We start from the raw sequence: 15720 nt of genomic DNA, 5'->3' as shown, positions 1-15720 counted from the left end.
CGCGGAGCAACTAAGTCCATGCGCCACAACTACTGAGCCTGCACTCTAGAGCCCGAGAGCCACAACTACTGAGCCCACGTGCCACAACTACTAAAACTCGCATGCCTAGAGCCCGTGCTCTGCAACAAGAGAAGCCACCGCAATGAGAAGCCCGTGCACTGCAACGAAGAGTAGCCCCCACTTACCGCGACTAGAGAAAGCCCGCGCACAGCAACGAAGACCCAATGCAGCCAAAAATAAATTAAATAAATAAATTTATTTTTTAAAAAAAACTTCTCAAAAGTAAAAACAATGCTTTTATAACAGACGTGAGCAAGTATCTTTCTGACGTTGGGTTGGGAGAAAGCACTAACCATTAAAAAAAATTGATGAATTCGGCTGCATTAAAATTAAGAACTTTTGTTCATGAAAAAACAAAATTAAAAGACAGGGAGCTACAAACGAGGAGGTGACACCTGGGATGCATAAACAACGAAGGATTGGGACCAAGAATATATACAAAACCACAAATCAAGGAAAAGAGAATATCATATTAAATAGATAAACATTAGGAGCAGGCATTTTATAGGAGAGGAAGCTCACGTCACGGGGCGGAGGAGGAGATGGCTAGTAACCGTGTAACCTGGGAGACGCTTTACACCTTTGTGGTCGATGAGGATTCGGAAGTCTGACGGTACCGAAGGTCACAGGGGATGGAGGTCAATGAGATTCTTTGTAAACTCCTGGTCTGAGTTGGCATAACTGCTTTGGAAAGCAATCTGGTGTTCTCTGTCATATAATCTACACTTAGCAATTCTACAGAAAAGCTCTGGTATCTGTGCACCAGGAAACCTACAGCAAAAAACTGTAAGCAACCCAGGTGCCCATCAACACAATGGGTACCTGAATTATATATGCATGTGGTAGAATATTATACAGCAGTGCAGAAGAATGGATTCGCTCCATGAACGAGTCCGAATAGCATAGTGTCGAGTGAAGAAAAAGCCCCAGAAGACTGCATGCAGCATGAATTCCTATTTACAAAATTGAAAAGCAGACAGTTTGTTGTTTAGGTGTACGTATATGTGATAAAACTTAAATAAATAAAAGTGATTTTTAAAAGTAGGTAAATAATTAGAAATCAGGGCAGAACCAGAGGCAGGGACATGGGAGTGTGGGAGGAACATCGTTACGATAAGAGTTTGGGATTGCATGACGTGTTCAGGGATATTAGTTATATTATTAAAAAAGAATGGAAGAAGGCCAGGCTATGGGACTACTGTAGTATTTAAATGTCTTGCAATGGTTCACAGTAGCCCTAGCTACTATATCAAGGCACAGTGCACACTTCTAAGATGAAGTTGATTATAAATCTCTGTTTCCAGTAGTTACCTTGGTGATGGCTGAGGTTGTTTTGGGTGGACTTTACTAAGGTTTGACTGGGCTGTCTTTGTTTTTATCTCATGACGTTGGCGGTGAGAGCCTCTCTCCTGAGCCTGTAGGTCGCTCTGCCGTTTTCGTGTTCCCTGTGCTTCTGCTGTTGGTTTCTCTGCAGGAATCTTTGAGCTGTTGTCAACTTTGCAAGGGTTAATACAGTTAAAAGTAGGTCACATCTGTAAGTCCGTGTAACCTGGCACAAGTAAACTGTGGTACATGGGGGCAAGGGCTTGAGTTGGGAGCAGCCCCTCCTCCTGTGAGCAACGCAAGCAGACCTGGGGAGAGTGCCAGTGTCCCTCTATGTCACTCTATGAAATGTCAGTAAGCCTTAATTTCTTGGCTTTTTTAGAGTAAAATGTATTAAGAGAAGTTTTAATATTTTTTTCCTGGCACCTGACTGGATCCCCAGGTGACCCCTAAGTGGGCTTGGGCTGTCCTCTCTTCCTCGAATTCACTGTTTGAAGATTCTCAAGGGTCCAGGGAAGTATGGCTTGAACATGACAAGGGGCTGCTTGCACAGAGCCCCAGTCCTGCAACGTGCCTGGACCACTTCAGGATCTATCCACAAAATAAACACTGTAAAATATCCAGGAGGATTAAATCCTATTCTTTCGCACCTTCTTCCCCAAATTTAAGTAGTAGTGTCCCCCAAATCATGGATACAACTTTTATGATATATTTTCCTAAATTACCTGGACAAAGTGTCCACGGGCTTTTAAAATTAAACTTGCGCATTACCAGGGATTTGGGAAATCCTGTTTCAGGTATTTCTGGGTGAAATTGTTACTTGCCCTATTTTTTTTTTTTTTTTTTTTTTGTGCTGAGTCACAAGGCTTGCGGGATCTTAGTTCCCGGACCAGCGATTGAACCCTTGGCGGTGAAAGCACCGAGTCCTAACCACTGGACCACCAGGGAGTTCCCAGTTGCCCTATTTAAGAGTGATGATTTATTAGTCTAAAAGTCTCAGCGTTTTAGATAATGATTAGAGGCTTAATTTCCACACGACTTTCATAGGAGTATCTTAACATGAATCAGATTTTGTAAATGGGAGCTCTTTTTGTTTGCTTAACGTTTGTTATCTTAAATAACATTAGGTTTTTTGCCTTAATTTGAGCCTTCTCCACAATTATTGCCCTTTAAAAAATAAAAGTAATGAATGGATATAGAGTTGAGAAAACTCTAAAATGAAAAATAAAAGCCTCTCCTTCATGTAAAGGCATTAATCACATGAATGGTTTTTTGATTTCCCTCCAAGAAGAATTTTTTGTGTAAATACTAGCAATTTTTAAAAATTAAACTTTTTTGCATTATGGTAAGTGCATATAACATAATTTACCATTTAAAAATAAATTTACCATTTGAAGTGTACAGTTCAGTGGCATTAAGCACATTCACACTGTCATGCAACCATCACCACCATCCATCTCCAGGACTTTTTCAAACTGGAAGTCCATCCCCATTAAAAACACCCGCCCCCCGCCAGCCCCCATCCTTGGTACCCTCCATCCTACTTTTTGTCTCGGTGACTCTCACTGCTCCAGGTACTTCATGTAACACAAACACAAGTGCTTGTCCTTCTAGGACTGGCTTACTTAGTATAATGTTCTCAAGGTTTCTCTTTGTTGTAGCAGGTGTCAGAATTCCTTTCCTTTTTAAGGCTGAGTAATATTCCACTTTATGTATAGACCACCTTCTTTATCCATTCGTCTGTCAATGGACGCTCAGATTGCTTCTACATTTTGGTTCTTGTGAATAATACTATAAATGTGGGTGTACGAGTATCTCTGAGACTCTGCTTTCCCTTCTTTTGGGTAAATACCTGGAAGAGGAATTACTGGATTATATGGGAATTCTATTTTTAATTTTTTGAGGAACTACCATACTGTTTTCCATAGTGGCTGTACCATTTGACATTCCCACCAACAGTGTACAGGGGTTCCAGTTTCTCAACGTCTTTACCAACGTGTGCCCTTTTCGTTTGTAGATACTAGGATTTTTTTGTGTGTATATGGTAAACAGGCTGCATGCTGTTTCATTTTTTAATTTGAGATAGGTCTAAGTAACTGGGTGATTGGAGGTGTTCAGGGGGAGAATAATGGATTGGTGTGAATTTTGTGTTAGGCGCTGGGTCTGTTGAGGAAGGTCGTGCGCTATATACACGACTACAGTATCTTGTAGAACTAAAGATGTGCTTGCCCTTGGACCCAGAAATGTATCTTGTAGGTATATGCCTTAGAGAAACTGACATGCGCACAAGGACCATTCACCACAGCGTTTGTGATAGCAGGAAAAGGCGGGGAGGTTGGCATGCAGGAAAAGGGGGGTCGTGTGGATGAACTGTGATCTGGAGCAGGGATTAAAGAGCAGTTTGTTACAGTTTATAGAGAGTGAGCTTAAACATGAAGCTGCAGTATCCTGGTGAGTGAGTGCCACGTGTGGAATACAGTGAATCCATGAATGGGAACAGTGGTGACCTGGTTGGGGAGAAGGATGAAGCATGTGGGGAACAGGGTTGTGAGAGGTTGAGAGGGGAGTTCAACTATCACACCAGTACTTGACTGAAAAATCACCAAAAATGGGTTGTAGTCTTTGCTCTTCTCTGTGTATTTAAGATCATAATTGTAAGTAGAGGTAGAAGCATAATGCTATCTCGCTTAATTCCTGGGGGACAGATAGTTTATCCAGAGCATGGGGACTGGCCGCAGCCTGGGGGCTCTGTGTGGCCCACCGCTGGTCTTTATGGATCCGTCCCCACCATGTAGGTGTCGCCTGGGGCCGCTTGGGGCGCCAGAGCTGCAGAGTCAGGCCATTAGGCTGGGGGAGCACGTGCCCGGGGTCTCCCCAGAGCTGGCTGAGCCCCTGTGTCTCCTGGAAACCAGAGCAGAGGTTCCTACACTGAAGAGCACATGAAGCAGGTGTCAGGAAGCCCAAAATATTCTAGCCTGTTGACCATGTGATGCAGTTTGGAAGTCAGAGAAAACATTGTTCTAAACGGTGCTTGAAAACTCAGACTCCTCGGGCTGGGTTGCAGCCGAGCCCGCAACTGTGGAGAGACCGGGTCCCGGGTGCTGCAGGCGGTGTGGGAGCTTGGGCTGGGCTGTCGGGCTCCTGCTGTCTCTGCCGGGCGGGAGGCCATGTCGTCAGCTCTCCTGGGAGCTCTCGCCTTACCACGACCGCCTGTCCGTGCCCGCAGGTCACCAGGGAAGCTTCTGCATGCTGTGCGTCATGCAGAACCACATCATCCAGGCCTTCGCCAACAGTGGCAACGCCATCAAGCCCGTGTCCTTCATCCGAGACCTCAGAAGTAAGAGCGGCTTCCTTCTGGCGGGGGGCAGAAGGGAGGGCTCGGGAGGCTGCACGCACAGAGTGTAGCAGACTAAGCGAGCCCTGGGGCTGGATGTGGAGGAGTCCACACCAGGTGGTGGTGGTCCCCGCCCTGAAGATCAGGCGGCTTTGGCCAGGCCGGGAGCTGTGTGTCATGGGCCTGGAGGTGGGGAGCAGGTAAGGAAGGGCTGCGGGGCCTTTTCTCAACGTCGGAGAGACCAGTGTCCATGTGCTGTGGCAGTCAGATATCTCCCTTAGCAGAAAAGATGGGCTCATTGGTTTTTGAAGCCGGTGTAAGTTGTATTGCGATGACATAGTGATAATCTGCCATGGTCTGTATTGGCTCCTGGAAAACCAGCTTTAGTTCATCAGTGGATCTCATATCCTTAATGCTTGGTGTTCATTCGTGCTTTCTGTTAAGTGTAGAGGGTTTAAGCCCTTAGGTCTCATTGAGAAGATAACTGCCGTGAGGGTGGTACCTGGGATGTAGGAAGCCAGGCAGGCTCCTTTTCCTCGCTTGGGTTTAGTCCTGGGTCTGCTAGGAGTTGGTGATGAGACCGACAGGAGTGGGACGTTTGGAGAGCAGGCAGGAGCTTTTCCCTTCCGGCCTGATGCTTCTTCCTTTCCTCCTTAGAGATCGCCCGGCATTTCCGCTTCGGGAACCAAGAGGACGCACACGAGTTTCTGCGGTACACCATTGACGCCATGCAGAAGGCCTGCTTGAGCGGCTGTGCCAAGTACGTGCTCCTCCCCCCACCCCAGGCTGCCTCTGTGGACCTTAGCCCCGTGGCCCTGAGCTGAAGCGCCAGCAAGGGGTCGCACTGCTTCCCAGGAAAGGGCTTCTCCTGCTGCAGGGCAAGTGGTGGCCATCTCTGTCCCAGCAACTCATGGAGGGAAATGCCTTTTTTTTTTAAATGTTTATTTATTTATTTTTGGCTGTGTTGGGTCTTCGTTGCTGTGTGCAGGCTTTTCTCTAGTGGCGTCAAGCGGGGGCTACTCTTCGTTGTGGTGCGCGGGCTTCTCATTGTGGTGGCTTCTCTTTGTTGTGGAGCATGGGCTCTAGGCGCACGGGCTTCAGTAGTTGTGGCATGTGGGCTCAGTAGTTGTGGCTCGCGGGCTTAGTTGCTCCGTGGCATGTGGGATCTTCCCAGACCAGGGCTCGAACCCGTGTCCCCTGCATCGGCAGGCGGATTCTTAACCACTGTGCCACCAGGGAAGTCCTGGGAAATGCTTTAATAGATCTCTTCGAGGATCTTACGCTACTGACAGGGACTTTTCCCATCTTTTAAAAATCACCTCATTATTTTGGTACTGAGGATGGGGTGGTAGGAATTATGATGTCTTTATGGAAGAACTTGAAAGGCTGCAGGAAAACTTGAGGGTAAGGAGATCATGATTTCTGAGGTTTCACTCTGCCCAAATTTGAGAGCGGAGGTAAATGCACATGACGGATTTATGGTTGGTTGCTTAGTCTTCCCTTTTGTAAAACAGCTACTGTCAACAGTGTTTTTGTATCATTCTTGGGTTTTTGGGTTCAGAGAGAAGAAAGGAGGCAGGTAGTGCTGCCTAGGCTTGGAATAGAACTGAGTCCTGGACTCTGGAAATACAACTCAGGAGTCATATCTGGAACACCCTTTGGGAAAGTTAGTTGAGTTGTAGCCATGAGGATGGGAAACCTCTGTTTCAGCGGATGAAACTCTGATGTCATTAAACCTGACCCGTAGCCCGGTAAAGTGGTCTGTCTTTGGTGGCCCCGCACTGATTGGGAAGTGACTCTCCCCTCGGGAACACACGATGGCATTGCTTTTGCTTGTGTTAAAGGCCCTTTTTTCCGCTTAGCGCCTGGGAGTGTCTCTCGTGTTCTGCTTATGTGTTTGATGGTGCGGCGCCCTTTCGGGTGCCGGGTTGTTGGTGTTCGCATGTCTCAGCCGCCCCCTCCCCACGGCTGCACCGCACACCCCTGCACCCCTGCTTCCTGTGCCCCTCACTCCATCTCCTTTGAGTCTCTCCTCCATGTGCCCCTCGAAGTTCAGTCTTCGTTTCTTTCCTGAGTTCAGTGAACTTTCCCTCCTTTTGGTCGTTTTATCTTCGTTTTAAGGCGTGTTCGTGGTGTTCTTCCATCTCCCCACATGCTTGTTTGGGGTCTTCAGTTCAGCCTGGAGTTTGTGTCGCTGTCTTCTCCTGCTTCATGTTGCTTCCGGGGGGCTGATTCTAGTCAGGTAGGGTGTCAAGTCTCCTTCACCATTTTCTACCGCAACCGCCTTTGCTTCCGTATCACGAGGATTTGGCGATTCGCTCGGCTCTTGCTTCGGGCGCCCCCTTCTGGCCACACAGCGAAGCACACGCTGGAGTGGGCAGCTTTTCCTCTGGGGGCAGAAGGGGCTTGTGGCCTCAGTATTTTTATGTTCCTTGTTCAGGACCCTGGTTTTCCCCTTCGTTCTCCTGCCCTGAATCCCCTGCTCCCCAAGGAGCCTGCCTGCCTCCTCCCGCTGAGTTGCTGCCTTGGGGGCTGCCTCCCAGCCACATCCTGTTGCCAGGACGCTTGGGAGCCTCACCTTATAGGAGGTGCCGCACAGGCCTCAGGTCCCCTCGTCCCTTCTCCTTTCCCTCCCTTCCTCTGGGACGCTCGGTGGGAGCGTCTGGGATAACTTTTTGATCTGGCTTTATTTTCCTACTTCTGGGTGATTGAATGTCTGCGCTGTCCCTGCTTCCAGCTGAACCGAGGGTGCGCCCTGTGTGGTCCTCTGGGCTCCTGTCCTAACGGGCTTCTGGTGACCGGGGGGCGACCTGGAGTTCAGCAGCTGCATCACACCCAGAGGCTTTCAGTCTGCTCTGAGGTTATGTCCTCGCTAGTTTGGGGACCTAAAATGTCCCTTCTTTGATGAGTGGTGGTGACAGCATAGAAGGTAGCAGCTGAGTTTTCTTTTCCTAACGTGCAGAATAGAAATCTGCTGACCCTTTGTTTGTCCCCCACGTGTTTTGGAGCTATACTCCTCAGTGCGTCTGGGCAGCGCAGCCATGAATAGTCGTGTGGCCTGAACAGGAGGCTGAGACCAGGGTGCCTGGCTCGCTCTGCTGGTGGTGGGAGGTGGCCGCCTGCGGAGGGAGGTGCCGGGTTAGCAGCACGCCGCCGCCGCCCGCCCCCGCCCGGGAGGCAGAAGCACCTGCAGGAGGTGGTGGGCAGGAGACTGGGGTCTGGGTGGACACGGGGAAGCTCTTCCCGGCAGGGAATGGGCCTTGCCACGTAGTGCTTTTGTGGCCCAAAAGACCAAAAGGTTAGCTGCGTTTGTGTCCTGGAGGTCTCGGGGACTCAGGACAGTTGCAGAGGAGTGGATCAGATTCGGTGGGTTGCAAGCAAAACCAGGAGCAGAGGCTAGACGTAGGGTATTGTTTCCAGAATCTTCGTTACGTGAGTCGCTGTGGGTGCAGGCGCTGCGCTAGGTGCTCTCTGGAGCTCTGCTTCGCGGCTCTGGGGCTGGGGGTTTGAATGTAGGTCTTCCGGACCCTAAAGCCCACGCCCGTGCTCACTGCTGTCCTGCTGAGAGGGTTCAGAGGGGGAGTTTGTCCCTGCTCACCCTGCGCTCCCTTTCCCAGAGGTGCGTGTGTGCGGTGCCCACGAGGGACTGTGGGGCTGAGCTGGAGTGGGGAGGGGTGGGCCGGGGGTGGGGTGACGTACAGGTCCATCCGGCCTCTTGCTCCCCATGCCGTGGGAGGTGAGGCGGCGGCTGTGGGGAGCAGGCCACGCGGGTCAGCGCGTGCGGAGGCCTTGGGGCGGAGCTGCCGCTGACCAGGTGGGACCTTTCCCATCCTCGCACTGAGCGGGTAACAGCACAGGGGCTGGCGGGGCTGCCGGCCTGCTTCTTGGCCCCTGTCCTCCCCCTGAAGGTCATAGCCTTTCTGCAGGTTGGATCGTCAGACGCAGGCTACGACTTTGGTCCATCAGATTTTTGGAGGCTATCTCCGATCACGAGGTAAGTGGAGAAACGTTCCCTGCCCCTTCTTGTTGGGGATTAGAGTATTAACCAGAAAGGCTTGGTATTGGCGCCCAGGCTGACCCACCAGGCCCAGGAGGCCTGCAGCCTGGCTTGTGCTCCGCAGCCCCACCTGCTGCTTTGCTGGGGGCCCTGTTCCTGGGAGGGGGTTTGGAGCAAAGCATCAGGAGCCTGTGGATGCGGGTGGTGTTCCTTTTCCTCAGACTCCATAGTTGCTCAGATGTGGCCGCTGCCCTTGGCGTGGGAGTGAGCACCCCTGGGGCAGCTGGCCAGGCTGGGAAGGCACCTCGGGGTGTGCCCTCGTCTCCTCCTGAGCACTTTCCATCCCAAGATTTCAGGGGGCTGGTGAGCTGGTGGTCTGCCTCCAGTTCTCAGACTTGGAAACGGGGTGGTGCCCTGGAGGCCCTGCACCCACCCCACTGCCCCCCTTGTTCTCTCGCAGTGAAGTGCTCCGTGTGCAAGAGCGTCTCAGACACCTACGATCCCTACTTGGATGTGGCACTGGAGATTCGGGTATAGACCCTGTCATGCTGTTTCGTTTGCATTAGGACAGGGAGGCCAGAGGGCAAAGACCCCAAAGAACAAAAACCTATGAGGGCATGTGATCCAGGTAGATCAGGAAAGAAATACTTGGAGTCCTGCATTTTCGTGTATTTCTTCCTAGCCATTTTCCCCTGCGAGTTCTATTTTTTTCAAAAAGAAGAGGGAAAATAATGCAGTTTTGTGCCCTGAGGCATGAATGGCGGCCACACTGAGTGCAGGGCTTGAGCAGGGAGGTCCAGGGTGCTGCGGGAGCTTTCACAGGCTGCGCATTTCATTTCGGAGCGGCCTTCCTTTCTCCCTGCTCGAGCTCTGCAGGAGGTGAGCTCACCTCAGCCTGAGGTCTGGACTGGACCCTCTGAGGCCTTGATAAACCCCCGGGGCTGTGATCCTCGTCAACAGAGGAGGGGTAACAGCCTGGCTCCCTGTTCCTTTGCCATGTTCTGACTCCCAGAAGGTGGCAGCTAGCAGGCCAGTTCTTATGCAAGTGAAATGTTGTGATTTGCTGCGTCAGCCTGAAAAAGACCTTACATTTGGCATTTCTGGAGAGTCAGCCTATTTCTTCCGCTCTTTGTTCTATTCCCTGTTTTTGTCCTTCTCAGCAAGCTGCAAATATCGTGCGTGCCCTGGAACTTTTTGTGAAACCAGATGTCCTGAGTGGAGAGAATGCCTATATGTGTGCGAAGTAAGTTTCGTTTTGCTCGCGGCAAAAAGATCAAGCCAGCCAGAAAGAAAATATGTCACCTAACCTGACACGGCTGCCGTCCCCTCCCTCCCTCTAGCCCTCAGAGGTGACCACTGTCCACATTTCTTTTTTTTGGCCACGCCTCACGGCTTGCAGGATCTTAGTACTCGACCAGGGATTGAACCCAGGCCGTGGCAGTGAAAGCGCCGAGTCCTAACCCTGGACCACCAGGGAACTCCCAGTCACTGTCCACATTCTTGAGTGGTGTAGATGTGTCTTAAAACTGAAAACCTTTAAAAAACAAAAAAAAACTGAAAACCTTTAAACAACACAGATGGAGGGATAGCTGTGGTTGTCATAGCTGCTGTTTATTATGTGGCACTTACTCCGTGCTGGTCCCTGTTCTGAGGGCCTCGCGTGCACTCACTCGTGAAGCAGGGACTGTTATTACCCCCATTTCACAGGAGGAGAAAACTGAGGCACAGAAGTGGAGTGACTGGACATGGCCGTCTGCTCCGGAGGCCGTCCTGCTTCCTCGAAAAGCCGTGTTCTGTGGCTTCCGTTTTTGACTTGAGTTGTCCTCGGCATTTTTCCGTTTCAGCAGTTGTGACTGACCTCGTCCGCTTTAGGGTTGTGCAGTCTCAGTGTGTGGCTGTGTTACTTTATATCCAGGTCATTTGAGAGCTGTAATCACTAATGAAAGTTTTCTCACTGTGCTTTTCAGGGGGATGATTCTGTGCCTGAACCCTGCTTTTTATCCCTCTTAGTTCACCTCCTTTGGCTCTAGAAGCTGTTCACTTTTGCCTCTGTCTTCTCCCCCTTCATTTCCTTGTCTTCTGGCTTTGTTTTCGGTGATTTCCTGCCTGCCTGTTTATCTCTTGGCCACATCTGCTCGAATTTGCTTTTCCTGTGTTATAGCCCAAAGTTACTTTTCCATGCATCTTCTTTAGTCTCCTCATTGGGAAAGTACTTTGTTTTTGCTTTAGAATCTCCACCTTTTCTCTAGTCCTGGTGGCCCTGCCGTAGCTTTCCTTTCCTTAAGTGGTGTTGATTGGTTTTTAGGGGTGCGGAGGGCACAGTCTCATTTAAGAAGACCCCTTATTTAAAGTGCAGTTCCTGATATTCTGATACTGACCTAGTGTGAGGACAGCAGTCCTCAGAGCATGAGCTGATAGCTCTTCCTCTCCCCTTCCTCGCAGATGCAAGAAGAAGGTTCCGGCCAGCAAGCGGTTCACCATCCACAGGACGTCCAACGTCCTGACACTCTCACTCAAGCGCTTTGCCAACTTCAGCGGGGGGAAGATCACCAAGGTGAGCACTCACAGCGCCCAGGCTGCTTGGTCAGCGCTTTCTGAAAGATTCCAGGCTCTACTCCAGACTGAGTGGATTCAGATCCCTGGAAGACAGGGCCCAGGAGTCCACATTTTTGCAAAATCCCTAAATGATCATTATGCAGTCAAGTTCAAGAACATTTTTTTTCCCAGCATCTTCCTGTGCTTGGGGTGTTCCTGCTGTAGAAGGTCTGGGTGGCCCAAGAAATCAGTGTGGTGAACACTGTGCTCCATGTCCTGTTTGTCTCTAAAGCAGGTGCAGCTGCATGCCGTGCCTTTTTGTGGAGTGTAATAATTTACTTTTTTGCACAGTGGTGTTTTAATAGAAGATGCCTTGCCTCATAAGGGCCTGGAGATGTGTTCTCGGTTGGTAGAGCCTAGCTGTGTGGTTTGGGGCGAGGCACTTGTCTGAGCTTTCAGTCTTCTCACTGGCAGTGGTAGTGGTTAGGTCAGCATTTCCCAAACTGGTGTTCTGCAGAACGGTAGTATGGTACCCTGAAAAAAAGTGTTCCGTGTTCTGTGTTCAGCCGAGTTTGGGAAACGCCAAGCCCAAGTTAAAATAGTTCTTTTTAATTGCAGACCTTCTCAGAGCCTTTATTAAGCTGTGTCGTATTTTGAATCTCCAAGAGGAATTTACTAAACTCAGTTACCGAGGGTGTCGCTCATTCCTCCGTTCTAACACTTGGGCTTACATTGCACCGTGCCGTGCGAGGCACTGGGAAATCAGTGGGAGATAATCAGTGCTGAATGAGGTCGTGTCGCTTCTGCCCTGAGGATCTCACGTTCCGCCATAAAATCTCCTGGAATTAGTTTTCCATTAGGACACAGTTTGAGAAACTGGTCTGTTTGATTTTGGCCCCATGTCTAGCAAGATTGGACTGGGGCTCCTGAGCCTATTGGGTGTGTTGGCTTTTGAGATTTTGAGATTGTCAATAGACAGGAAAAGATATGTCGGTTAATATCATGACATTCTGTTGATCCAGACAAACAGGTACCAGCTGTATGAAGCCCAAGAACAGGCAGAAGTAACCACTTGCCGTAGGACTTGGAACAGTGGGTGCTTGAGATAGGGGCACTTACTGGACAGAAGCGGGTTTTCTGGGCCCGTGTCTGTCTCTTGAATGGAGTGTAGGTTACCATCAGTGTACACTGGTCAGAACTCACCAAACTGTACTCCTATTTTCACTCTGTGTAAACCGTACTTCTTTTTTTGGCCACACTGTGCGGCATGCGGGATCTTAGTTCCCAGACCAGGGATTGAACCCGTGCCCCCTGCGGTGGAAGTGTGGAGTGTTATCCACTGGACTGCCAGGGAAGTCACTGTACTTCATTTTTTTAAAAGTCTATATGTGCACAGGCAGAAATGCAAGTATGTTATATCTGTATCATTCAAAGATCATGTTTGGTAATATTTTCTTATGAAAGATTGTTGATTTCTAAAATAACTTATGGCATGACCTGCATCCTGAGCTACTCCATTAAAATTTTAACCTGCTGTTTCAATTAGCCGTGTGCAGTCAGCACCTGTTTTCCTGAAGCCCTGACTCCCAGCGCTGTCCCCCTGTACTCCCCTTGCAGTGTTCCTGCATGGTGGCAGGGAGGAGAATGAACAACTCTTCTCCTTTCACATGTGGGACCCAGGTAGTGAGAGAACTAATTGGGATGCACGGCTAAGATAGGAGACCATAAACCACTTGTCAAGACAATAAAGTAAGAGTTTCTCATAGAAATTCCATAGAGTTTCCATAGAAAGACTGCACTTTTCTGCTTCTTTTCTAATCACTGACTAAGGGAGGCCCCCGCCTCAGCCTTGCTGTGTGCCCATTGCCCCACATTGTTAAAGACCAGCTGATGGAGAGGGCAAGGTGACCCTTACTCCCAATGGTGAATTGTAATTGCCTTTTCCTTGGCTTTTCAAACAGGATGTGGGATATCCGGAATTCCTGAACATCCGTCCGTATATGTCCCAGAGTAATGGTGAGCCTGTCATGTACGGACTGTATGCTGTCCTGGTCCACTCGGGCTATAGCTGCCACGCCGGGCACTATTACTGCTACGTGAAGGTCAGTGGCTCCTGTGTTGGTGTCAGGCTGTCTTAGGTGGTGGTACGCGTGCTACCTCCGGGGGGCAGGTTTGCGGTGCCTGTTTGCACAAGTCCAGATGCGACCTCTGCAGAATGTTTATTCTGTGGAAAGTGGCCGTGTTTTGTGGTTGTGTCCAGGTCCTGTTGTTGTTTCTTCGTGGAGTGCAAAGACGTGTTTTAAACCTGTCTCACCAGGATCTGTCCCACTCTTGGCCTTGCGATGAGACACTGGAGGGGGGCTGCTGCCAGTGCCCTGTCCTTAGACCCCCTGGAGAAGTCTCAGAAGGCCAGATATTGGTGGGAGAGGCTGTGCTGAGCAGACCTGTCAAAATAGCCTTCCACAAGGAAGGCTCGCATCTTTTGGGGTGCCAGGAAGGAAGGGGGACTCCAGCACACTCAGGGGCACATTCAAAGTTAGAGGGATACTTGACATTTTATGAAATCATTGCTAGTTAGTTCATCAGCACTGGGATACATGTGGCAGCTAAAAGGTTTTTTCCTTCCCTTGTTAAAAGTAAGGATCGCAGAAGTGTTGATCGTTGTGTTTTGTTTCGTCCACACCCTGCGCTGCTCAGGCAAGCAATGGACAGTGGTACCAGATGAACGACTCCTTTGTCCACTCCAGCAACATCAAGGTGGTTCTGAACCAGCAGGCCTACGTCCTCTTCTACCTGCGGTAACCGGCTCCCCACCCCCACCCCCCAGAGCGCTCGCCTTCACTCTGCTCTCGCCCCGACCGGCCTCCCTGGCCTTTCCCTGCATGAAAGTGACTGGAATTCTGCAGGAGGGAAGCTCTTGGAGCAGCTCTCCTGCCAGTCAGGTGTCGTGGAGAGCGGCCACTGGGAAGGGCACTTAGATCACGCCCACTTGGCTGTTGAGTCAAAGCCAGAGCCTGTGGGAAGGTCAGAGCAGGAGTCCATCTGCCCCACAGTGAGGTGGCTTTGAATGTAAATTGGAAGGTTGTCTATTACATCATTGCCCCACATTAGATGCCTTCCATCTGGCTATCGGCTGGCGTACAGACCTGCCTCTGGGGAAAGTGATCCCGGTGGGCAGTGAGGTAGGTTGTCAGGGGGTAGAGGCTAAGTAGTCAGAGGGTGTAGGCCTTTGGAAGGTGCCTCTTCTTGGGACTGATTGTCACCGACCTGGAGGATGAGGATGTGGAGCAGGGAGGTGTTTTGCTGCTCCAGGATGGCTTTCTGATAGACTGAGACTCTAATAATCTCGGAAGAACTGAGTAATTTGCTCTTTGCTTACATTGAGCAGAATCTGAGGCTGCGTAGTAAGTTCTCATGGTTTAAGGGCGAAGTCAGCTTCAGAGAAGCACGTTGGGACAGTCATGGTTCCCTCTGGCTGTTTTTCTGCCTTTGCCTGTCTTTTTTTATTTATCCGTGCAGCATGGCTTGTGGGATCTCAGTTCCCAGACCAGGGATTGAACCCGGGCCACTGCAGTGAAAGCCTGGAATCCTAACCACTAGGCCACCAGGGAACTCCCTGCCTGCCCTTTTCTTTTAGGAATGGAATTGTAACCTTGACTTCTGTATTCTGATTCCTTCTCACACTCAGTTTTGGTAAAGCCTCTGCGGCTTTAGTAAGGCACTCCCTGACTTCGTTCTCTTCCTTTGACAGGATTCCAGGCTCTAAGAAGAGTCCTGAGGGCTCCATCTGCAGGACAGCCTCCTCCCTTCCCAGCCACCCCAGGGTGGTTCCAGACCACAGCAGGAAGAATATCAGCAATGGGACCACATCCTCATCAGTGACTGGAAAGGTACTTGTTTAAGAGGATCGATGTAATCATTGCCGTTCTTCGTGCCTGTGCCTCTCAGGGGATCGTGGAGCCCCCAGACCTCTTCGTGCTGGGGAGCTCGGCCCGATGGAAGGAGAGTGCAGACAGCAGTCCTGCTGTATTCCACGTTCTTTCTGAAGTGGGTCACGGAGCCAACAATGGTGAGAAGGAAGAGGGGGACAGTGATGAGAAAACCTGACTCAGCAAATCAAGACTTAGAGCTCCCAGTGTGTCCCCACCTTAGAGCAGCTGCCACGCGGAAGTGCAGTGACAGGTTTCCCAAGCAAACCTCTGGCCTTAAGCATCTGGGAAAAAAATATTTTATCCGCACATTTTAATACTAAAAATGTGAGTAGTTTGTACCAGTGTTAATTTTCTGATTTTGATAATTATACTGTGGTTATGCTAAGAGAACGTTCTTTGTTTTTAGGAATACTCGTGGGTGTGTATGGAGGTAAAAGGACGTCGTGTCTAAAATTTAACTCATATAGTTAGGAAAATATATACGTACATACGTACACATGTATATATGCAGAAGGAGAGAGAGCAGGAAAGCTAATGTG

The 15720-nt window shown here is 49.9% G+C and overlaps 1 protein-coding gene across 1 annotated transcript in view; it reads left to right on the top strand.

The window, feature by feature from the left end:
• USP36 (ubiquitin specific peptidase 36) overlaps positions 1-15720 on the top strand; it is a 34567-nt gene that overhangs the window by 7304 nt on the left and 11543 nt on the right. Inside the window, exons 5-13 of the mRNA XM_059998469.1 lie at positions 4610-4720; positions 5375-5477; positions 8644-8711; positions 9175-9245; positions 9875-9957; positions 11157-11268; positions 13211-13351; positions 13947-14047; positions 15001-15139. Coding sequence (XP_059854452.1) covers positions 4610-4720; positions 5375-5477; positions 8644-8711; positions 9175-9245; positions 9875-9957; positions 11157-11268; positions 13211-13351; positions 13947-14047; positions 15001-15139 — 929 coding nt within the window. The remainder of the gene's footprint in view (positions 1-4609; positions 4721-5374; positions 5478-8643; positions 8712-9174; positions 9246-9874; positions 9958-11156; positions 11269-13210; positions 13352-13946; positions 14048-15000; positions 15140-15720) is intronic.

This window comes from Delphinus delphis, chromosome 19, assembly GCF_949987515.2.
Source record: "Delphinus delphis chromosome 19, mDelDel1.2, whole genome shotgun sequence".
In the NCBI taxonomy this organism is placed as follows: domain Eukaryota; kingdom Metazoa; phylum Chordata; class Mammalia; order Artiodactyla; family Delphinidae; genus Delphinus; species Delphinus delphis.
Note: the sequence above shows the minus strand (reverse complement) of the source record. Positions and strands in the feature narration are given on the sequence as shown.